This window comes from Desmodus rotundus, chromosome 3 (genome assembly GCF_022682495.2).
Source record: "Desmodus rotundus isolate HL8 chromosome 3, HLdesRot8A.1, whole genome shotgun sequence".
NCBI lineage: Eukaryota > Metazoa > Chordata > Mammalia > Chiroptera > Phyllostomidae > Desmodus > Desmodus rotundus.
This window is the reverse complement of record NC_071389.1, coordinates 108,179,720-108,205,777: the sequence shown is the minus strand read 5'-3', so window position 1 is coordinate 108,205,777 and position 26,058 is coordinate 108,179,720. Positions and strand designations below refer to the sequence as shown.

The following is a 26,058-nucleotide window of genomic DNA, read 5'->3' as shown; positions in this document are numbered from 1 at the left end:
ACTACCCTGACCCATAAAGGCTTCACAACCATTTGCTGACCTAGGAAAGATCTCAGCATGGAAAAAAAACTGTTTTAAAGGTTTCCTCTATACAGTACACACTTTTTAGCATACTGTTAAAATGTAAGTTTTTTCAGAGAAAAAAAAATGGTTCTGAACCTTGTCATAAACTGGGACACAATTCTCAATTTAAGGACAAAAAAAATAACATTTACAATTCCCATAAGCTTTAAATGCTGAACTGTTGAGGGTGAGGCACAGGTGAGGGGTAGAGCAGGGGAGAAGGGATGTTTTATAGTTGATGGTACTTGGCAGAATTTCACAAAGTAATTACTAAAACGTTACATGCTTAGTATACAATATATACAATATTTCTTAAAAGCTTTCAAAGATGGGCACTTTCCCATATCTTTTAATATTCTTCATGGTTTTACCAACATATAATCAGTTAATAACTAGTAATTTTATTTAAAAACACATTCATCTTTCATAAATAGTTTACTTTTAGCTGTAGCCAAAAATGTCAGCTGTTCTCAAACTTAAGGATATTTCTTAAGGATGGAATTTCATGCAAACAGTGACGGTAATTTTAAACAGAAAATTACCAGATTTATGCAAACCACTCCTAATGCTATATTTTTACTAATAATTAAGAGATTTCCAAATCATAAAAATTCAAGAAAAAAGACACATGATAGTCATATAACTTTTATAGAAGAATCATTGTTGTTGGTACTGAAGTTTTAGGCATTTTAACAAAAAGTACCAATTCCTAAAAAATGAGTGAAATTGTCTACAGAGAGCCACATTCATAATCATATTCTGTGCCTCGTGACATCACTCTTGTTGCTAGTTTCTGTTGGTTTTAAAACATGGTTGCAAATGTTTTTATCTCCTCCCATCACAAATTGAAGCCTATGCCCCCTCTCCTTGTACCTGGGTGGACAGCTTCAAACAGAATAACAGCATAAGGGATGCTATGTGACGTCAAGGCTGTATCATTCAAGGCCATGCAGCTTCTGCCTTATTCACCAGAACACTGTAAGAACTTGAAATATCCTGAGGCCGCCATGCAGGAGAAGCTACCTATAGGCTCTCCCGATGACAAGTCCTAGCTGAGCCCATTCCTCTAGTTACCTCCATCAAGGTGCCAGATATGTGAATAAAGAAGCCATCTTGGAAGTAGCTTTTCCAGTTCCAACTGTTGCAGTTCCCTTTTAGTTCTTCCCAACTGTGGCCCAGATAGGAGGTAACAACGGCAAGCCATGGCTGGTGTACCCTGTCTGCCTCCATGACTCACAGCTGCATGAACAGAGTCTAATGCTTGTTTCATGTCACTATAATGGGGTGGTTAGGTTCTCAGCAATGGATAACCAGAACACAGGTTCACAATGCAATTGAACAAACGTGAGTGTCGACTCTGGACAAGGGAATTCCAAGACTGGTAAAGATGAGGCCCTTGCCCTGAAGGAATTTATACCCCCCCCCCCCCCCCCCCGCCACCAGTAGACTCTAACCTGTCAGTTTACAGAGACTGCTTAACAACTAGAACAGTATCTGGCACATGGTAGATAATAAATATTTGCTGAATGATCACGTGATCTACATGTTATTTGGCAGTGAGTGTTGGATAATAAGCATTTGTATCTGAATTTCCATATTTTTAATTGAGAAACTAGAGAAAGGTCAGGTCATTAAATATACATCTATTCAATGAGATATAAAAATTCTACTTCATAATTTACCAATAGTTACTCTTAGGTGTTTATATCAATCAAGTCACCCATCTTTTCAAATCATTCACATTTTTCAATGTATCTTTCACAATATAGGCCTAAGACACTTTGGAAATGGTTAAATTAGTAGCTCAAATATTAATAAGCACACTTGGAAAATGGAACTTTTAACTAGACATAATTGCTTAGCCTTTATCAACCTATAACCAAAAGAACAGTTGGCAATTCCTGAGTTTTGCGTCACCAACATAAATAGCTTGACGGAGAATAATGTTACTTCACCTACACACTGGCAGGCCTCAGAGATACTGTGGGATTGCTTCCAGACCACCACAGTAAAGCAAGCCTCACGATAAAGCGAGCTACAATCTTTTGCTGGTGGAGGGTCTTGCCTTCAACTTGTAAAACAAAACAACAAAAAACCCCTCACATTTGTAAAGCACAATAAAGCAAAGCACAATAAAATGACATATGCCTGTATTAAATTCTTGTATACATTTTAGTTAAGGGAATATTCCTAAAAATTTATGAAATTTTTACCACTATTATCAAAATAATTAGTTAACTGAATTGAGACTCTGCTTAGTTCCTTTAACCATGAGTGATGTTCATAAAAGACTCACAAAAGAACCTACCCCCAAAAGAGAACAGTTCTTCCGAGAGAAATAAGAAAAGCCTAAAGTACTCTTCATCCTCAGCTGTAATTAGGCCCGACCCAGATTAGCATATGCCAAAGTCTGGTGTCCATTTCCAGAAGGCCTGTGGGTGGGATTCTCTGCCTGCTGGTGACTGACTGAAGATACACAAAAAGCTAAGGCTACATACATTTCAAACTTTTCTTAGTTTATTTTAGAATAATACAGCTTAGACTTAAACTATTTCTCTGTACATCCTCATGTTTCTGATCTTTTTAATAACATCTCATTCTTTCTCACATATCTTAATTCATTTTAAGGAGTCAGCTCACTTTGTCATACTGATATTTAGGAGCAGAATGAACATGTAACTGTGCATATGAACCTTTACTACCACACAGCAGTAGACAACATGGTTCAACCTGTGGAAAAGTCAGCATAGTGTATTAGAATGATAAAGAACACTGAAGTTTAAGTCTAACTATATCATTAACTATCTCTAAGTCTTTGTGACTCAGTTTCCTGATTTGAAAATTGAGGGGATTAGATTAGATAATCTTCAATTCTGTGATACTCTGTATGAGTATAATGACAAGCTATTCCATACCAAATTTACACTGTTATTTGTAAACTCAATATACAGGGTGAGGCAAAAATAGGTTTACAGTTGTGAATACACAGAATACAGTTTATTCTTGTATTATTATTTACTAATTATTGTATTATTTTCCACATAAACAACCATAAACCTATTTTTGTCCCACCCTGTATAATACTACTATGCATTGTTTTCACAAAACTGACAATTACCACAGCTTTGCACTGTCAAGTGGCTTAACTTTGAAATTTATAAATCAATACATTTATTTCTGTCACCTTATGTGATTCTACCTACTTAAAACATGAAATGTATTTTAATCCTTCCTAGGGGTGTAAATAATTTTAAAGATCAAGAATTTTACCAAAGTTAAATTATAAAACTCACTATATAATCAGCTAACTAAATTACTTAACCTTTCAAAGAGTTTTTATTAGTAGAACAAAAATAATCATTAACTGTTTTAAAGTTTCTTGTTCAGACTAGTTCCTGAATACAGAATCTTTATAAGACCTTAGGTAAATAAAACCATATGTATCCATTTTTCATGTTACAACAAAAGTATCATTTTTACTGGCTGCATAATATCCTACTGAGCCCTGGCTGGTGTGGCTCAGTGGATTGAGCACCAGTCTGAGAACCAAAAGGTTGCAGGTTCGATTCCCAGTCAGGGCACATGCCTGGGTTGCAGGCCACGCCCCCAGCTGGGGGAGTCCCATCAATGTATCTCTCACGCATTGATGTTTATCTCCCCCTCTTTTTTCCCTCCTTTCCCCCTCTCTAAAAAAAAAAGAAAAGAAAATCTTTAAAAAATATATCCCATTGAGTTGATATAGTATCATCCTTCTACCTCCTCCTCTTCTGTTTAGGTCAACTTCTGTTTACTGAACTATGCACAAGTTGCAATGAACATCTTTACATACAATTTTTCTTTCTTTTGCATTACTTTCTTAGGATAATAAGCCAGATAAAAGGATAATTATATTTATTCTAAAGAAATTGCCAAACTGTCTTACAAAAGAGTGCATCATTATATCCTGTTACCCATATAAATATATCAGTTTCATATTATACCATCAAAAATATTAGTAGGTATAAAATGGTACTTCCTCACTGTAGTTTTTATATTCATGTTTTTGATAAATACTAATGTTGCATATTGTTCCACATGACTTATTTATTTATTCTATCTTTTATATTCTATTTGTCCAATTATTTATTGATGCCTTGGCATTTTTTAATGAAGTTTTTGTTTGTTTGACCAACTTTTAATAAAACCTAGAGCTACTTCTCACTCTCGCTTATTTTTCACTCACCTGTTTTTAAGATGTGCCTCCAGATCACAGCGCTGCATTACATCCTGGCACACGGAGGAAAAGGGGCAGGACACTACTAGTTTGTCCAGGAGTTTATGAACTAGAATACTAGACTTCTTACACAACTTAAAGTGAAGTCTTTTGCGGTCCAATGGACAGAAATCTTTCTCTTGTAAGAAGTTTCTGAGGCACTTGCAGCAGAACGTGTGCCCACAGGGGGTATCTAGTGGCTGCAGTAGAGGCTGCAGGCAGATATGGCAGACCAGGTCGTCGTCCACGTCATTCTGGTAATTATACAAGTGATTCTCTCTTGTCCAGTGCTGCTGGCCACACTCAAAACACAGAGGATTGAAGGAGGAGGAGCAGGTGTGTTCCACCGACACCATCTCCTCACTCGTTGTTCCCATTTTCAATTGACCGAAGTAGTTTCTGTATCTTCATTTATTAGATTTCCACCTCCACTTCAGGCTTGGCTTCCTTTAATAGATGATATTTGACTGAAACCAAGGGTTTCTAGATATACAAAACAAATGAAAAAAAGTAATTAATATCTATCAGGATAGGCTGAAAGTATCAACAGAATATTACTAGTTAACTTTTGTTTTAGTTAAAAAAAATAAAATTTAGGTCATGTTGGATTTACAGTAAAGATAATAAAGTAGAATATTAACTAATTGAAAAAAATTATAAAATAATTTCTCAAAAATTAAAACAAAAAACAAGTCACAAAATTTAAAACAGGTAATGAATTAGTCATAAAATGTAAAAATGAAATTAATTTACTAGTTGGCTAAGAACGACTTACACTGCCAAGTTCTCAGTGAAAACAAAACTGTGATTAAAAGCACAGATGCCATGAATTATATGATGTAATATAAACAATTTGTTTTACTAACTGAAATCCCCAAAAATATCATGGCTCAATACTTTTTTTAATATTTTATTGATTATTCTATTACAGTTGTTCCACTTTTTTCTTCCCTTTATTCCCTTCCACCCTGAATGCCCCCCTCCCATACCATTCCCTCCTCCCTTAGTTCATGTCCATGGGTCATACATGTAAGTTCTTTGGCTTCTCCATTTCCCATACTATTCTTAACAACCCCATCTATTTTGTATCCATTTATGCTTCTTATTCCCTGTACCTTTTCCCCCATTTGCCCCCCTCCCTGTACCCCTCTGCTCTGATAATCCTCCATGTGATCTCTATTTCTGTGGTTCTGTTCCTGTTCTGGTTGTTTGCTTAGTTCATTTTTGTTTTTGTTATTTTAGGTTTGGTTGTTGATAGCTGTAAGTTTGTTGTCATTTTACTGTTCATATTTTTTATCATCTTCTTTTTCTTAGATAAATCCCTTTAATATTTCATATAATAAGGGTTTGGTGGTGATGGACTCGGTTAATTTGACCTTATCTGGGAAGCACTTTATCTGACCTTCCATTCTAAATGATAGCTTTGCTGGATACAGCAATCTTGGATGTAGGTCCTTGCCTTTCATGACTTGGAATACTTCTTTCCAGCCCCTTCTTGCCTGCAAGGTTTCTTTTGAGAAATCAGCTGACAGTCTTATGGGAACTCTTTTGTAAGTAACCGTCTCATTTTCTCTTGCTGCTTTTATCTTTAATCTTGGGTAATATAATCATGATGTGCCTTGGTGTGGGACTCCTTGGGACTCTCTGAGCTTCCTGGAAGTCTATTTCCTTTGCCAGATTAGGGAAGTTCTCCTTCATTATCTTTTCAAATAAGTTTTCAATTTCCTGTTCTTCCTCTTCTCCTGGCACCCGTATGATTTGGATGTTGGGACATTTAAAGTTGTCCCAGAGGTTCCTAAGCCACTCATTTTTTTGAATTCTTGTTTCTTCATTCTGTTCTGGTTGAATGCTTATTTCTTCCTCTGGTCCAAACTGTTGATTTGAGTCCCTGTTTCCTTCCCTCCATTGTTAGTTGACTGTGTATTTTCCTTTATTTCACTTTTATAGCCTTCACTTTTTCCTCTGTTTTTCAACCATACTCAATCATTTCTGTGAGCATCCTGATAACCAGTGTTTTGAACTGTGCATCTGATAGATTGGCTAACTCTTCATCGCTTAGTTGTATTTTTTCTGGAGCTTTGCTCTGTTCTCTCATTTGAGCCATATTTCTTTGTCTCAGCTCACCTGTTACAGTAAGGGGCAGAGCCCTAGGTTTATTTGCCAGGGCAGGGCAACCCACATAGCTGCGCTGTGACACTGTATGTGGGGGAGGGGTCTGAGAGGGAGCAATGCTGCTTGCTCAGCTCTCAGCTGGCTTTCAGTCACTTCTGCAGCTAACCACAAGCAAATTGAGCCCTTCTGGTGCTGATTCCCAAGTGGGTGGTTTTGCCTACGTTCTAGGACTCTGTCAGTCTCTGCAACAAACTCTGCTGTGAGACTGGGACTTTCTCCTGCTGCCCCAACTCACACAGGTTTTTTCAGTCAGAGGTTTTGAGGCTTTATTTCCCCACATTGGAACCCTGGGTTGCATGGTATGTCTCGCTCCCCCGTTGTTCCTCCCAGTGCGCACATGAGCTGCCATCTTGCTGCGAGTTCTCTCTGCCCCAGGTGCCCATCTCCACCCAGCCTACAGGTCTGGATGAATGTTTCTTTTTCAACTCCTTGGCTGTCAGACTTCTATACATTTCAATTTTCTGTCAGTTCTGGTTATTTTTTGTTTTTAAATTTGTTGTTGCCCTTCTTTTGTTTGTGAGAGGAGACAAAGTGTATCTGCCTATGCCTCCATCTTGGCTGGAAGTCTCTAGACCTCAATGATTGTCTAAAGCCAATTAATCTACATAATATGCTAATAATGTAATTTGAGGTATATAGCATATAATACATTTGCACTGGCAATCCCACTCATGGTTCTTTGCTTCTGACTTATTTTATGCATTTATAAGACTAAAGATTGTACCTTCAAAATGTAGTCTCAGGGACAATTCATTGTATGTTAAAAAAATGACCTTTGCTCTGCTTTGCACTATACATGGAGATAAATGGATTTCAAAATATGTATAATTTTAATATTCTCTCTATATAAGACAGATTATAGAAAGGTAAATCTGCATAGTGTATAAAAACAACAGCTATTCAAACCTCATAAAATACAAGAGTATTTAATGCCATTAAAAGAAAAAACCTGCTGTAATTCAACAGATATGTTATAAATTTCATTTCTACCTCATATTATTCCACATTTCCATTTATTCTGCTTACTCGGAGCAGCAGTGTGTTGTGTGTTTGTTTGTGTGCACAAATGCACATGCCTGTATGTGTCCCCTCTGCAACCCAGGACTCTTACAACAGCCTACCCCTGTTTAATGCAGGCCTAGCTAGGAATGCTCTCCTCAGATAAGGGTTTCCAGATTCCTGCTGCTACAGCATCAGGGGTTAAAAGGTCGACTCTAAAGGCAGCAACCATCTCTATTCATTCTTTTGTAAATATTTACAGTGTCTAGTATGTGCTAAACATTGAATGAGGGCAGAGAAGTAGGGAGAAGATGGTTAAGGAAACCCGCTATTAAAATGTGATGTGCTGTGTTTTGCTGTGTATAATGCACTCCTATGTATAATGCACTCCCACATTTTTGGCCCAAACTTTCAGGAAAAAAAACTTTCATTTTAATTTTTAATTCAATTTTTTATTTGTTTGTATTTAGAAACAAAACTGATTGTTACATTCCAAGGTATTATTTTGCATACAGGTATTGTTATAGCTTTTTAGAGTTGCACTTTTAATGCATAAATATAAATAAAAGAATTGAAAACATTTATATAGATATGAAATTACTATTACCCGTGTATAATGCACATCCTTATTTTTCCCTCAAAAATTTAGGCAATGAGTGCGCATTATACACAGCAAAATACAGTAATAAGAACTCTGAGGAAGTTATGCACAGGCTGCTATGTGGACACAGAGACAGGTGGGGAGAACTGGCATCTAAGTTTGGCTTTATGGGTGGAAAAACTTTCAAAAGGGGAAAAAATATGAACTGCTGAGCTGTGACAGGAATGGACAGGGGCATCTCAATGCCGAGTCACAGGAGCTTGAGAGTGCACATACATTCAGGGAATGTGGAGCGGGTCCAGCCCTCCGAGGCAAAGAAAATGTACTCGGGGCAGAGTAATTATAAGACTCAGTGTTCCTGTTTCAAGGACAAAAAGGCTAGAACACCATGTTGATACCACTGGTATTTGTTTTAATAATAAAATTCTCCTCCAGTCCCATATATGCATTTGCTATTTTATTTATTTGGCATATTTATTGAAAAACAGCATTAACATCTTAAGAGATTTAACAAGAACTATTATAAATTATGACAGGATGAGAGAAGATTCAGATGGGATGGCTGACTTTGGATAAATTGTGTGTTTTTAAAAACTACTTAGTATAAGAACAATAAGAGCAGCCTGTGATCGAGAATCCTACCAGTGCCAACATTAAGAGAGCAGACACTCCTTGTATTTTGTAACTTATGGGGCTTCTTTACCCTCTGAGCATCATTAACTTTTTAAATATCAGTGAAAGGTATGTGAAATTAAAGAGAGAAATATTATTTATCTCAAGCAAACTGCTGCTTCAGCCCAGGTATTTAACACAGAATGTTTACAGACTTGTTTTCTACTCGATTAGCAAGAAAATTTTTATATCCTTTGGTCTTCTCTGTTTGTGACAGTGGTTATTCTAATTATTCCTCTCTTCAAGAAAAGGTACTGTAATTCTAGCCTCCCACATAATGACTAAGAAAGCATTTCTCTTTAGACTATTATGTTTTAGCTATTTTATAAATCTCTAAATAACTTAGTTCTTTGATTATTTTCCTTTTATCACAAACTCTTTTCAAGAGGAAGAACTTGCATGTTCCCATTTCAAATTCCAAATAACAACTGCAAGATCTCCAGCCTGAAATACCTCTGTTACCTCGAAACCAACATTAAATGAAAAATTACCATGGGTGGGTCACTAACACGTGTATATGAATATTGATTAAAGCCCTAAGAGGCCATATAGCACAAGGAGTTCAGACAATACCCTGGTGGCTCAGGTACTCTGTGAGGCTTCAAATCCTCCCTCTGTCAATTACTAGTTTGTGACCTTATTAAATGTTACCTTCTCATCTGTGAAATGGCAGTAATAATACATGTATGTGTGTGTGCACCTGACACATAATAGGTGCTATATAAGTGTTAGTTATTATTACTGCTATTAAAGAGTTTAAACAGACTTTGATTTGCCCCAAGCCATACAATGTAAAATTACATAGTAAGAGAAACCCAAAGGTAAATCCAGTGCTTTCTTGCTTCAAAATAACCCAACAGTCAATTAGATAATTACAGAAATGAGGTAAAGTATTTCATGAATGCCTTGGTGTGAGTTTGTTAAGGACAAAAGTAGCCTGACCCCGGCTTTCCTTCCAACCCCCAGTCCTACCCTCTATTCCCAATCCAGGCAGATGGTTTTATTCCTACCTTGTGTGCAAGTCCTCTGCAATGCCCTATACTACTTCTCACACTGCAGCCTCCACTGTAGTCCCTCTTTAAGAGCTGGCATCCCACATGGGAGAAGCTCAATAAATGCAGAATGACCAAGTGGGTGACAATACGCTTGCTCACTCTTGGTAAGTTCAGGCGACCAGAAATGCATCTGTGTAAACTGAAGGATATGCCCATGTTTATGTAATTTTGATTTCACGTATTCTATGAGCATAATTAGAAATACTAAAATACAAGTAAATAATAGTCTTAAATATTTTCCAAAATGTAAAATGTAGCATAGTGTGTATCTTTACAAACTACATTATCTATTTAGCTAATATTACAGGAATAGTAAAGACATGGAAATTATTCAATTGGCTGGGAATATTACAACACATTTTAAATAGTATCTTGAAATAGAGCCAGTACAATGAAAAGGGAGTTATAAAACATGGTTTACTACCTAATCCAGTTATGAGTAACATGCTTCCTCTTCCTGGATTATGGTATAAGATGATCTGGGTACATCATAGACTCTAAGAAAGAATTATGGTTTTCATAGTTAATTTGCCCACTCCAAAACTATATATCATTCAGACCATTTCTCTTAATGTTATTTTTGATTCAGAGTGAAAGAGTCACCAATGGCCCTAACTTGAGAGATCTAGCCCAGGATAAAAGACGTTGAGTCAAATATTACTACCAAAGTATAGTCAGATGGGAAACATCCTTTGATTCGTCAATGCCAAGAGTCTAGGAATACCCTCTCCTCCCGTGCTCCTCCTGGTAGACTCCTATTCACTCCTAGGTCAACCACTCCCTGCTCTGTCCAATCCTATCTGACTCCTTCCTACTCTCGGGTCCATCTCCCTTATCACTGTAGCCTCCTGCTGCTCTTTACACACATCCGCATTTCAACAGCCACTGTATTTGCATGCTCCCTTACTATCTTCTCACCTCTTTGAGGGTAAAGATAACAGTGTCGATTTTATTTCTCCTGTTCCGAGTTCTTGGCACATGTTATGCATTAAAAAAAGTGTTCTCAGGCTTATACTTGAGCCTAAAATGTAGATTAGTTCTGAAATGTATAACTATATGGGGGGGGGGTACAAAAGTAGGTTTACAGTTGTGAGTACATGAAACACAGTTTATTATTGTATTATTTATTAACTACTATATTATTTTCCGTACAGACAACTATAAACCCACTTTTGCCCCACCCTATATAATTATGTAAGAGAACACATTTACAAGCACATTTATTTGTGACACTGCAAAATAGTCAACATATTGGACCCTGTGATTACAAAGTATAACCTATCACTCCCTTTAATTTTCAAATGTCCGAGAAAAAATACTTGATATCAACACAAGAAAATGTTATCATATTATGTTCATTTCAGCTTTGATAGCTACCTTTGCATAAAGCAGTGGTTGTCAAACTTTTAAACCTAAGGGCTCCCTTATTCACCCTGGACAAGCTCAACAGTTCCTTTTTTCTTTCTTTCTTTCTTTTTTAATCCTTATCCAAGGACATTTTTTCATTGTTTCTAAAGAGAGAGAAAGGAAAAGAGAGAAACATCTATGCGAGAGAGAGGCACCGATCAGTTGCCTCCCATGTGCCCAGACTGGGGATGGAACCTGAAACCTAGGCGGTGCCCTGACTGGGAATTGAACTTACAACCTTTGAAGGTCACAGGACAATGCTTCAACCAACTGAGCCACACCAGTCAGGGTAAGCTTGGTAGTTTCTTAACAAAACTAACATGCAACTACAACACAATTCAGCAACCAAGTTCCTGGATATTTATCCTAGAGAAATGAAAATTTATATTCACACAAAAACCTCTACAGCTATATTTGTAATGTCAAGAACTAGAAACAACCCAGATGTCCTTCAGCAGTTGATTTTTACAAAACTACACTACATCCATATCATGAACTATTACTCAGCAATAAAAAGGAAAGGACTATGGATACCCGTAAAAACCTGCATGAATGAATCTCCAGAGAATTATGCTGAGTGAAAAAGCCAGTTCTAAAGGGTTGCATGCTATACTGTTCCATTTATATAACATTCTTGAAATGGCAATGCAATTAATTTAATTAGATAAATGTTTAAATACTCACTTGTTAATTAAACAATAAACCTGTGTTCACATTTTTTCATGAAAAAATAACTTCTTTCAAAATAAACAGGGGAGAGCCATTGTGTTACATTTTTGCAAATCTGAAGTCTTAAATCTGTTTTTGTTTTCAGTCTGTTTTGAGATCCCATGTCAGGTACCCTATAAAAAACTACAGGATGAGAATGAGAGTGAGAAAGGCAGACAACGCCTCAGGAAAATAGTTGTAACCTTGCAGTTGGGGGACAATTCTGACCTTGTGAACCCAATGACAGAGAACAGGGGGTCCTGGGACACACTTTGAGAACCTGTACAGAGCACTAAAAAGTAACAAAATAACCAGCACTATTTTCAAAAAAGACAAAACTGAAAAAGGCAAAATGTTAAGATGAGCCCATACTGGAGGAGTCTATCCCTCTTGGAATAAAGTTCTCCCCCCAGAATCTTTTCCTCCTGGAAGAAGAGTATCTGGATATTTCACTGTGTAGAAATATTTACCATATTATATGAGAGCCTTACATAAATTCTATTCTTAAATGAACCAAAACTATTTCCTACCACCTGTCACTTGGAAAACTATCAAATATCAGTTTCCATTGATTCCATATTTATAATCTACAATTCTTTTTCCACATAAAATTATAATTGAGCATACTTAGCTATTTATCTCCTACCCCATTTTAGCAAGTGAAAATATTTGAAAAACCACTTTAAAATTCTTAAGATGCTACTTGTGGTTAGATGTACCCTATTTAATAATCTAGGAAATTGTAAGTTAAGCAAAAAATGCTAGAAGCTATGAGACTTAGGCTCTAAGCTCTATGCCAGCTGGATAACTGGGTCACTACAGCTCATTCTTTCATTCACCACATGTTTATCCAATGTCTTCTATGCACTGGTATGTTTTTTATCTATATATGTGTGTATATGTGTGTGTGTATATGTATATATGTATATATATATTCTGGTGCCTTAGCTGTCTGTCTATACTCTACCAGCTATGCTTAAATAGTAACTGACCATACACACACACACACAGTTTAAATCTGGCTCTACAATTCTTACAGTTCTGTACCTTTTCACATACAATAACATACTTACTGCTGTATAGTTACTTTATTTTTGTTCAAGATTTTATTTATTTATTTTTAGAGAATGGAAGGGAGGAAGAAAGAGATGGAAACATCAACGTGTGGATGCCTCTCACATGCCCCCAAATGGGGGACCTGGCCTGCAACCCAGGCATGTGCCCTGACTGGGAATCAATCCAGTGACCTTTTGGTTCATAGGCCAGCACTCAATCCACTGAGCCACACCAGCCAGGGCATGTATATTTACTTTCTAGTCTCAACATCTGTTAGGTATTGTTTTTGAGAACTTTAATAATCTCTTAAATATTCTATTAAAAGGGAGGTTAAGTTATGGCTAGTAGAGACTTATAAATTTCAAATGTCCTTCTACCTCTAGTTCTTCTAATTTTGAGCCATGAAATTATGGTGAAAAACTTTTTTTTTAAAGCAAAAAGATAAAGGCAAAGACTAAACTGGATTACCTGCCCAATTCCTGTAGGCTGAGATAGTTATACTAAAGTTATATTTTTTAATTATACTAAATTATGTTACTTAAGAATAATTTAAAAACAACTGATATAAAACTATTTCAAAAAGGCAATATACCATGTGAAATACTAAAAATTCCCATACAGTTGACTATTCAGCCATACCTCTGCCAATAAGGGAAGTCCTCTGTGAAAAGAACCATATTCCAGGAAAGACACTCCTACAGCATGTGGGCTCTTCTCAGCAGCATTCCTCACCAGCCACCTGAGTTGGGGCAATATCATACGTGTTGTACAATATGTAAAAGATACGATGTGAGTGGTGAGGGAAACTAGTTTCGCTGATTTGGTTTCGTTGTATGAGAAGTTTATCTTCTGGATATTATTTAAATATGTCTTCATATTACATTCAGATGCAAGGGTTCTGATTTTAATAAATTAAAGCAAAAAGAATCTATTTTCTTCTAAAAGACAAAAATCTTTCAAACTTAAAAAATACTTGTTTTTTAAATTTCCACAGTATGTTTAGAAAACATCTGTTTTCCAATGATTGATAAATGCTTATTTTCAAGGTCTTTTCACTCTCTAATTTCTACAACTGTCAGTCATAATTCCTCAATTAACTCTTATTTATCCAAGGGAGTAAAGGGCCTCAAAAAACCACTGATTGTGCAGTAAGAGACCTGAGTTCAAAATCTGACTCTGCCACTCACTCGCTAGCAATGTGACATCATAATGTGTCATAGCACGTAAATACCTATAAATCAACCTTCTCATGAATAAAAGAGAAATGGTAGAATTACTGCGAAGCTAAAAATGTTCCGCTCCAGAAAAACCTTTTACAAGCCACGAAGTCTTGTAACACAAATTTAAGACTAGATTAATGATGGTAAAGGATGATACAGATAAGAATGAACAGGCTGGACTGTCGAGCAGCCCAAGCTCCTCCTACTAGAGTGGTCTTTAGAAGGCCTGGATTAGATTCTGAGCTTGCAACTAATAACCAGGCCACACAGCTCAGCACTTCACCTCTTTAGTCTTCTGTAGGGAACCTATCCGTGTGGAATGGCAAACGTAGCCCAGCCCCATTGGAAAGCATATAGGCGCGTGGTGGCACACAGGACGCCAAACCCACAGATCAGCTCTCCCGTGGGAAACCAGGCCTGCATTGTACCTAGGCTGCTTTGAGACTTGCTCTTGCTAAAACTCCCTCACCCTGAGTTGAAGCAGCAAATGCTTGCTGCATATCTTTAAAGTAACTTCCTGAAGTCTATGCTAATTCTCCCAAGGATTGAAGTGTAACCAAACCAATTACTCTTTTCATTCCCTTGCATTTGCAAAATTTTTTCCCTGTTAATCTGTAAGAAGTAATGGGTAACATCATTTCCTTTGGTATCTGTAAAAACTAATCACCTAAAGCAAACCTGAGCATAATGAATGAGAACCTTCTTTGATGCATGCTATTAGAAAGCCAGTAACAGCCTGTCAAGGCAAGGGTCGAGGCACTCTCCCCTTGAGAGAGTGGCCAAGACACTCTCACCTTGAGAGACTGGCCGTGCTGTCCATTTTTCTCCACAGGACTTCAGTAGTCCATGTGAATTTGTTTCGTCTCATCCACAGCACTGCGGACACTGCTGGCTGGAGTCCGCATCAGTCTTCCACTGTCTTAACCTATATACTAGTGGACAATACTAGATCAACTCTGAAGTTACTTACAGACCCCAAATTCCATGGTTCTCCCCCCCACCCCAAAACAGAACCAACATTTTTTCCTTTACTGGCACCCAGCATTGTGATTACTATAAAAATGGTCTAAATCCAAAGCTTATCAGGAGGAGTTTTCTGTGAGCATTTCTCTTTCATGTTTTTTTTGTCTGTTTGATCTTCAAAGTACTGGACAGTATATCCTGACCTGAAATTTTTTATTTTCACAGACAAGTGTATGTAGAAGAGAGTAGTGCTAGATAAATTGCTGAACATCTAATTTTTATTACAGTATTATGACATAAGATAACACAATGCTGTAAGACAAAAATAACTTTCTTTCCTGGTTCCCAATAAGATGGTATTTCGGAGATGCTGCTACCTTGTTCTAAGAGACTAATATGGTTGGTTGGTTTGCTTTTTCTTTCTCTAAGACAAACACAGTAATTGTTAGTTAGTAGTATGTATAAATAGATGGTTTTAGATGGCAGATTTTGCTCCAGAGTCAATCTTATATTTTTCCATAAAACCCCCATAGCTACAGAAAAGTAACAAACTTTTCAGCCTTATTTCCCTCAGTATATGCAAAGATATCAGCAAGACATTGCTATTCTGTGATCAAACCTACACAGTAAAATAAATGAAATGGAGCCCAGTCAGGATAGGCTTTCTGATGGTAGTATCACTAATAATTAAGATTCAAGGACTTCATCATCTTAACTATGGGAAAGATATAGGAAATTTAAATGCTGCAGTTTTCCAAGCTAAGCAGTGACACCAATACTTAAAACATGTATCATGATGCTAAATTTCTTCCAGTTATAAATTTATATATATATATAAATTATCAGATCAAGAATGACTTTGGGCCAGACTTCAAAAGATCATCACTGAGTGGACCCAATCTCTGCTTTCTCAAGATTAACCTAAGCAGACACTGGCATTATGGGAAGGAACCAAAGCCTTGGTAGCCTTGGTATTTATCCAGAATGATTCTCTTGTGTTGCCAGAGGTCCTTCTAATTTATTAAGATGACTCGTCTGAGTTATGTATATTGTAGTTCTAATACTGAGGAAAATTAAAAGAAAATCCTTATTATATTGTTACTCATCACCCATATTCAGATATAACACAAATAAAATAGCCCTTCAAAAATATAAGTACCTAAGGTTACATGACTAGAAATAAAATATTTGTATTGTAAAGCCAGAAATACAAAGAGACTGTATTATATTAAATCACTAGGATGATTAACAATGCACCGCAAATTATATTACTTTTTTACAAACTGGTTGATTCAAACGAAATTTCAGGTTTTACAAGTTATGTAGTTATTACCTGCCTTTTTGACATATCCACTAGGAAACTTTTACAAACAAAATATATTCAAAATTAAACTAACTATTCTTCTTCCTAACTTTCAAACCTGACCTCTAATTCATCCTCTATCCTCCCTTACTATCCATCCATCCATCCATCCATCCATCCATCCATCCATGTGTCTGCCATCCATACGCTTCTCCATCCATACGCTTCTCCATCCATCCTTCCCCTTCTTCCATCCATCCATCCACCCATCCATTCACTCAGGTTGTTAAGAATCTCCTATGTGCCAGGCACTGTTCTAGAGTTGGGAGTTCAGCACTAAACAGTGACAAAAATCCTGGCCCTCATGAAGCTTACATTTTGAGTGGGGGTGGGAGTCTCTAGATGATAAATAATACACAAGAAAATGAAATGAAATAGGTAGTACTTTATATGGTGAAATGTGCTACAAAGAAAAAGAAAGCAAGAAAGGGAAGACAGTAGTGGGAGAAGGATAGCTTTCCCTCACAGGGAAAAACTGACTGTGAGGTGGCATTTGAGTTAAAACCAAAAGGAATAAGGTAGAAAGCCACACAGGTACCTGGTGTAAAAATGTTTGTTATCGACAAATGAAATAAGTGTAAAGGCCCTGAGGTGAAAATATGGCTGGTGTGTTCAAAAAACAGTAAGGAAGCCAGTGTGGATGAAATCAGCAAAGCAGAGAGAACAGGTCAGAATGGTAACTGGGCCTTACTAAATCTTGTAGGGCTTCAAAGAACTTTGGCTTCTACTCTACAAATCTTAACAGGGTTTCTCTGGCTGCTAGGTTGACTTTAATCTGAAGGGGCTAAAATCAGACGCAATTAGAAGCCTACTGAAATATTCCAAGCAGGTGATGATGGCAGATTGACCAGGGTGAACAGAGTTGAGATATTGACAAGTGACTCAATTCTGGGGAGATTTTATATATTTATATATATGTGTATATGTGTATATATATGTGTACATATATGTATATGTATGTATGTATATGTATGACAGACCAATATGATTTGTTGATGAATAAACGGTGTGCATGGTTTGATGGTGGGGAGAGAAGTCAGGTATGGTTCCAAGGTGTTTGGTCTGAATTGGAAAGATACAATTAACATAATTGAGATGCACAAGTCTGTAAGAGAGTAAGCTGAGTGAGTATGCTCAAGTTTGAACATGTTAAATTTGGAAGGCTTATTAGACCTCCACGTAGAGACACTGAGTAGGCATAAATGTGCAGGAGCATGTCAAGGGAAAGGACTGGCTGATGATATAAATTTAGGAAGCACTGGTGTATAGATAGTATGGAAAGCCACCAGCTCAACAAAGCCCTTAGTACAGAGTGGGCGAGTGTAAGTAGAAAAGAGAAGGGGTCCGAGCACTGAGCCTTGGGACATTTCAACATTATGAGCTGGGGGAGGGGAAGGAACCAAGCTGAGGAGAAGGAGTCATTGTGGCTAGGAAGAAAATTAGGAGAGTATGTTGTAGAAAAACCAAAAAGTGTTTTAAGCAGCGGGGAGTGATTGTGTCAAATCCTGCAGGCGAGGAAAATAAGATTAGGCCTGAGAATTAAACATTGGATTAAGTAACATAGAATTCACCAGTGACCTTAACACAGAGTTTTGGTGGAATGGTGAGAACCAAACCTTCCTGGAAAGAGTTTGAGAGAGAACTGGAAGAGAGGAATTAGAGCAAAGACAATTTTTGTGAAATTATGCTGTATGGGCAGAAATTTATATTCTAAGAGGAACTGAGACTATCAGAGGTGATAGTCTCCCTCACCCATTTAAGAAAACAAAATACTTTTTACCTCCATCAGTAAGTACAAGTTACCTATCTCCATCTATACACATTCTCAATTCCCTTCTTCTTCCATCAGACCTCTCCCTTTCCTGTCTAAAGGCTAATTTCTCCTCCACCTGGACTCAATATCCAATACTACTTACCTCATGTGTCTTTGACTTTCTCTAACTTTCGCCCTCCACATAAAAAAATTCACATCTCAACAATTTTAAAAATGAAAACAAAATATCCTTCTACATTTATTACCATTTGCCCCACTTTCATTTCACCTCCAATAGTTTTGAAATACTAGACAATGCTTGCAGTGTCCAATTTCTAAGGGTTAGAAATCTCCATCAGCCACGGAGACAGGCTTTACTGTGGTCATAAATGTCTAACTGCCAAGTCAAACAGTAACTTCTCAGTTCCAAATTCTGTTTTTCCTCCCTGTAATATCACTGATCGCTCTCCTTGAAATTCTGATCCCTTGGCTTACACTATACCACTCTCCTCTAGTTCTCTAGTTCTCATCCTACTTAGCACACTGTCCAATTAGTTCCTTTCGGCAAATACTAAAAAAGTTAAATTGGTGGACCAAAGTGAGAGGAAAGCTTTTGATTTACTACTTTACTAAACTGCCCTCCAATATGGTGGACAAAATTTTGACTTGTACCAGTAATGTATAAGTATGCTAACTTCCCCAAAGTTGTTCTAATCCTGGTTAATTTTATTCTTTTTGTTATTTATAAGTCTGACAGTTGACAATACAAAAGTAACACCTCATTCTTTACTTTCAATTTTTGATTCTAGCTAAATTAAATATATAATTATTATCCTTATTTCTCTTATGAAGTGCTTCTATGCCCTGGCACCATTTTTTTCTATTGAATTACAGTTTTTCTTAATTGATATGATCTTAATATATTAAGAAAGGAACCCTTTATCACATTAGTATAGTTACTTTCCCCAAGTCTCCTGTTTGCCTATTAGTTGTCTATGGGTGTAAAGAAGTTGTCAATTTTCGTGTCATTGAAGACATTCATGTTCCCCTTTAAAAATTCTACGGTTCAATGGTGGGAGCATGACATGGGTGCAGAATAAAGATTTTCATGATCTCTTGGCATGAATATTTCCTTCATACGCCAGATAGAAAGTATCTACATTAAACTGATAGATTTCAGTAACATAGCCCATGAAACATTACAAGGGGATTTATTAGACCAAGAAGATTCCAGAGGGAGGGAATCAAAGAAAACAGGAACTTCCTATTATAGGAAACTTCCTATCTCCAGAAATGATTTGTCCAGGAGTCACATACTCAAATACCACCACCCCAATGCAGCAAGAATGTGCATCTGACTAGACCTCATCCCTCCATACCTCCCAAGGAAAAATAACTGTGGCGGTCTAGAATTAGGCCAAACACCTAAGATTACTGCAAAAAGAGTTCATTCAGTTGTATCTAATCTTATTACATGAAAGGGACTCACCAGCCTGTGGACTTCTACCGGTGAAGAAGTCCTATTTTGACCCTCCTCATCCTAACAAAGACTCTAATAGTCAAGAGAACTTCTTTGATCAACTCAAAATGGTTGAAAACAGAGTGTTCTCAGAAGAGCTGAGGCACCATATATGAGTGCAGGCATAGGGTGGATGACAGAGAGAGGGTCTGAGGGATGGACTGACTGTACGGTATAGGCAGGAGGCTAGCGGGATTGGCTAAGCCACCAGAGTTCTTCGTTCTTTTCAAAATATATTTCATTGATTGTACTATTCCAGTTGTCCCAGTTTTTCCTCTTTTGCCCCCCCTGCCCAGTACCCCCATTCCCTCCAGCAATCCGCCCCCCACCTTAGTTCATGCCCATGGGTCTTGCATGTAAGTTCTATGGCTTCTCCATTTCCTATGCTATTCTTAACCTCCCCCTGTCTATTTTGTACCCACCTATTATGCTTCTTAATCCCTGTACCTTTTTAGCCATTCTCCCCTTCCCCCCTCCCAGCTATTTACAGTTCTGAGTGAACAGTATGGCAATAATGAAGGAAGACAGAACAGGAAGTCATTGCAGTGGTCAAGGTGAATGGCAATGAGAACTTTAAGATAATGACTAGAAAAAGTCAAAGAAGGGGTTGGTTTGAGCAACACTCTAGGATGCAGACATTTTTTAGAAAGAGAAGCAAGAGGATAACAGCAGGGGTTAGCATACCAAAACAGGCATGGGCACAGCAAAGAAACAAAAACTGCAGTGAACTTTCCTCATATTTCCCATCAGAATGCACCTATGTTCCCTATAATTCAAGATTAGTTTCTCCATTATAAATATAAGAATTTCCTGATATCTCCCAAGCCAAAATTTAATAGTTCATTTAATACTTTACCCCGTGAATTGTACTTTGTTGAGCAATAGTGTCTTTCAAGATTTACTGAAAATGTCCACCATCTCTGGACTTGTAGTCTCAGGCCCCAACTTAGGTGAACACCTAAGGCTCTGCGCCTTTATGTAACAGGCATGCCAAGACAAAAAAAAAAAAAAAAAAAAAAAGGCCCAAATGAAAGAACAGTTCAAAGCTCCAGAAAAAATACAACTAGGTGACGAAGAGATAGCCAATCTATCAGATGCACAGTTCAAAACACTGGTATTGAGGATGCCCACAGAACTGGTTGAATTTGGTCACAAATTAGATGAAAAAATGAAGGCTATGCTAAGCGAAACAAAGGAAAATGCACAGGGAACCAATAGTGATGGGAAGGAAACTGGAACTCAAATCAACGGTGTGAACCAGAAGGAAGAAAGAAACATCCAACCAGAAAAGAATGAAGAAACAAGAATTCAGAAAAATGAGGAGAGGCTTAGGAACCTCCAGGACATCTTGAAACTTTACAACATCTGAATTATAGGGGTATCAGAAGGGGAAGAGGAAGAGCAAGAAATTGAAAACTTATTTGAACAAATAATGAAGGAGAACTTCCCTCATCTGGCAAAGGAAATAGACTTCCAAGAAGTCCAGGAAGCTCAGAGAGTCCCAAAGAAGCTGGCCCCAAGGAGGAACACACCAAAGCACATCATAATTACATTAGCCAAGATGAAACAGAAGGAGAGACTCTTAGAAGCAGCAAGAGAAAAGGACACAGTTACCTACAAAGGAGTTCCCATATGACTATCAGCTGATTTCTCAAAAGAGACCTTGCAGGCAAGAAGGGGCTGGCAAGAAGTATTCCAAGTCATGAAAGGCAAGGGCCTATATCCAAGATTGCTCTATCCAGCAAAGCTTTCATTTAGAATGGAAGGTCAGATAAAGTGCTTCTCAGATAAAGTCAAGTTCAAGGAGCTCATCATCATCAAGCCCTTATCATATGAAATGTTAAAGGGATTTATCTAAGAAAAAGAAGATCAAAAATATGAACAGTAAAAATGACAGCAAACTCACAGTTATAAACAACCACACTTAAAACAAAAACAAAAGCAAACTAAGCAAACAAGTAGAACAGGAAGAGAAGCACACAAATGGAGATCACATGGAGGGTTATCAACAGGGGAGTGGGAGGGGGAGAGGGGGGGAAAGGTACAAAGAATAAGTAGCATAAATGACAGGTGGAAAATAGACAGGGGGAGGGTAAGAATAGTGTAGGAAATGTAGAAGCCAAAGAATTGATATGTATGACCCATGGACATGAACTATAGCGGGGGAATGTGGGAGGAGGGGGTGTGCAGGATGGAGTGGAGTGAAGGGGGGGAAATGGGACAAATGTAATAGCATAATCAATAAAATATGTTTAAAAAATAAATAAATAAATTCAATTAAAAAAAGATTCACAAAGTGCCATGGGCAATGTTGAAGATTTTGGTCTGCTATAAACAAACAAAAGAAAAGTATTGGAGGATTTAAAGGAGAATGACAAGATGAGATCTGTATTTCAAATTTTTCTGGATATACTGTAAAAGAAGAATGAAGAGAAGTTTGAATGAATGGGGGAAGCCCACTTAAAAAGCCAGTAGAGTAGTCCAAAGGAAAAATAACTTGAACTAGGACAGTGGCAGTGTGCAGGGAAGGATTTGTGTGAGATTTCAAAGGTTAAATAGATGAATTAGGTATTGGGTAAGTAAGGGTGAGAGAGAAAGGCTCCCTAGGCACTTGGCTTATAAAATAGTGAAGAGCGCCCTTCACTAGGGATTGGTGAAGGAGATCAGAAGTTGGACTTTGGACACATTGAATGTGATGTGCCTATCAGAGACATTTATCTAAATAGGGGTATCCACGTCTGGTGATGACAGGACAGGTCTGAACTAGGGATATGTGCCTGGGAGTTAGTAATATAAGAATGCAATTGAGGATATGAAAAGTAGGTATGAGGTCATCTAGGAAAATATTAGAGAGAGAGAAAACAGACAAGGACCAGTAAATGTTAATAGTTATCCATTTCAGGTTCTCAATTGTATTTTTGTAACAATAAACATTCAATGTGGTTTTCAGATATAACAAGATTAACATATAATATAATTTATCTTGATCTTAAACTTGTCAACCTAAATGTTTTGCCAAAGAAACAGGATCAGAATGATTATTAGGCAGATAAGGACCAACAAGGTTCCTTAATTATACTTACAAGATTGAGATAATACAAAAGACCCACAAATGTAAAACTGTTTGTGGGGAGGGGGGTCTTCCTTCAGAGCTTGATAAAGCAAAACACGTATCTCATTGTTTCAAAGATACCATTCACACTTCCAAAATCAACCCAAGATCATTTCCACCCCCGCAGGGTCCTCATGCAGTGAATGGAATCACTAGCACAGCCACAGAGGCACTAAGCCAGGAACTCAGAAGCAATCTTCCATACTGCCCTCCTGACCACCTTCCACACCTAACCCATTAAGTAGTCTTACCAATTTCACTCTGAATCATTGTGTTCTGACTTAACTCCTTAGCTGTTATTTCTCACCACCATCCTCATGATTTCACTTCTCTAGTCCACAGATTCTTCTATTGGTTCCTTGAAAGAGCCATGCTCTGTTTTGATTCAAGACCTTTGCGAACATTCCATCTGCCTGGAATACTCTTTCCCTAGGTAACTTTCCCATCTTTCCAATCCCGATTTCTTCAAAAAATGAAACAAAACAAAAAACCTTTGACAATAGCACCCAGGACTAGGACTGGTCCCATTATATGGTCGTATAACACTTATGTATTTCACTCTTAGTACTGATCACAATAATTACTCATATGATTATTTAATATCTGTCTCCCCCACTAGATTGGAATCTCTGTAAGTGCTGGGACTGTGCTCTGCTCAGCATTATAATCTTAGCACCAAGCACACTGCCTAGCATGACTGGGATGACAGAGAGTAGTTTTAAGTAAATCCTTAATCCTAAATTACTAACAAAGCACTCAGCATACCTAAAGAAGAGAAAGAACTCAGGCCAGGTCTCTGACTTCAAGCACTGAGTTCACAAGCCCTATGCCACACAGACGGCCTCTTTTGGTGGAGACAGGAGGGGCCTGGTCGACAGGACAGAAAAAAAGGAGGGATGGAGGGTCCAATGGAAATACAATGTGCAGGATCTAGAAACCACATTAAGAAAAAATAAACGGGTAATATTAATTTTATATTAATAATATAAGATTAGTGATATATTTTATTTAATCAAATATACCCCAAATTATTATATCACCATGTAATTAATATTTTAGGAGTTATTAATGGGGTATCTCACATTCTGATTTAAGTCTTTGAAATCAGTATTTTATACTTACAGAACATCTCAGCTGGGATGAGCCACATGTCAAATGCTCATAACCACATAAGGCCAGTGGCTACTATAATGGACAGCACAGATATCAGTATCTATATTTATATGAGAAGGAAAAGTATATTTAACAGGAGTAAGATAGCCCCTCCCCTCAAAGAACTTACAATGTAACCAGCAGATACAACAACTATTCTACAAGCAAAGTATACATGACACAGAGACATACCAACCGAACCTTAGAATCACTCAGGAAGTAAAGAAGTCCTTAAGCAATGCTACTGATGGATGCATAGAGATGAGCACCTTTGTGTAGGATCCCTCTTGCAAATGATAGGAAGTCTGACTAAAACTGGCTTAAGTAAAAAACAGGATAGGTGTGACTGGACTCGGGGCTTTTTCACCCAGCTGTGTTTCCTCTGGATCGGGCTCAGGCTCAGGCTACACGTGGCAGCCAGTCCCCAGAAGCTTTAGTGTCACATAGTCATAGCCCTTAGTCAGCATCCACATTATGCCAACAAGAACCCCAGAATTACAACTTCTTATCTCTCGTGGTTTGACTTAGGTCAGGTATCCATCGTGAACCCATCGCTGTAACCAGGGACAGGTGATGCCTTAATGGGCCAAACCTGGGTTAGTTGAGTCAACTTCCCCAGAAGCACACAGACTAAAGTAGAGAAAAAGCAGATCCCCAGAAAGGGAAATTGGAGGCTGGAAGTAAGCCAAGAATGGATGTTACACACCTCCCCAGCCCCAAAAGTCTACTACTTCAACTTCACTTTCCCAAGCACCACTCTAAATGTTAAACCATTTTTCACACTGGTCATTTTATAGCAGCCTACTGATCCAATGTCTTTAGGGAGGAATCCACAGATGTCCCTGGTCCTAAAAGTTCATTCAGAGTCAATCATATTTGTGGATTATTTTCATCTCAGCATATCACCTCACTGCTTTACCTCCTCCTCAAATAAACTGGAAGAGTCATAGAGTTCATTTCTAAGGATTTAACTATTCTCCCCTAGTTCTGTTTATCCACTGTTACTATATGCCAGACATCACACTTAATGTCAAAGGTTAAGCATTATTTCACTTAACTTTTGTAACAAACCCTATGAACTAGTTAAAAATCGCCATTTTGTAGATGAGGAAAATGAGGCTCAGAGGGACAAGTAGGCTGTTAGTAACCAAGATGGGAATCAAACGTCGGGCTACCAACTTTCAAAGTCCATGTTTGGTGGCACCCGAAATTGGGAAATTTCTAACATACCCCTCCTCTTCCCCATCAATAAAGAAAAACAACAACAAAACACATTATAAGCAACATGCAATACAATCCCAGACAAACCAAACGATATGTAATAGTCTTTCTGAAGGCATTGCCATTCAGTCCTACTCCTTGTTTATTAAAAAAAAAAAAGTGAAACTGTGCTGATAGCCCCAAAGACAGACAATTGCAGTACTGAGGTAGGATATTTCTTTGTAATCTGATTCCTCAAACAAAGCTATGCTTTAGTATAACTAAAAGGAAAGATAAATTCTCAAACATTCTCAGACAGCCACAAGTCCACAGGTGAAATCAAGATAAAAATCATTGCAGCGAAAAAAAAACAAAATAAAGTTTGTAAGACAATAAATCATGCATACATATGTAGGCCATAAAAAGTTCCATTATAAATTAATATTTTTCAAATAATTTATTTTTTAAAGCTTAGCTTTTTATAGTGAATTCTTATATCTTAAAAGTCTATCATTAACATTTTATTTTACTTTTTAAGTGTATTTTATTGATCATGCTATTAGTTTTCCCAATTTTCCCCTCTTTATCCCCTCTCTACCCTGCACTCCCCAACCCTCCACCCCCCTCTCCATAATTCATGCCCATGGGTTGTACATATAAGTTCTTTGAGTCCTCTGTTTCCTATACCATTTTTGACCTCTCCCCATCTATTTAATGCCTACCTATTACGCTTCTTCTTCCCTGTGCCTTTTCCCCCCATTCCTCCCTTCCCCCTCCCCACTCAAAACCCT

At 37.6% G+C, this 26,058-nt stretch overlaps 1 protein-coding gene across 15 annotated transcripts in view; it reads right to left on the bottom strand.

Annotated features, from left to right (window-relative positions):
• Positions 1–26,058, bottom strand: part of LNX2 (ligand of numb-protein X 2) — an 86,011-nt gene that overhangs the window by 30,587 nt on the left and 29,366 nt on the right. For 6 of the 15 annotated variants that reach the window (XM_024580813.3, XM_045188124.2, XM_045188120.2 and 3 more), the window contains one exon: positions 4,286–4,798. In XM_024580813.3, coding sequence (XP_024436581.2) covers positions 4,286–4,692 — 407 coding nt within the window. In that variant the 5' untranslated portion in view covers positions 4,693–4,798. Of the gene's footprint in view, positions 1–4,285; positions 4,799–11,905; positions 12,074–13,624; positions 13,725–14,999; positions 15,530–24,037; positions 24,129–26,058 lie in introns of those variants that run through there. The other 9 variants (XM_045188125.2, XM_053920749.1, XM_045188121.2 and 6 more) reach the window with 5 other exon arrangements.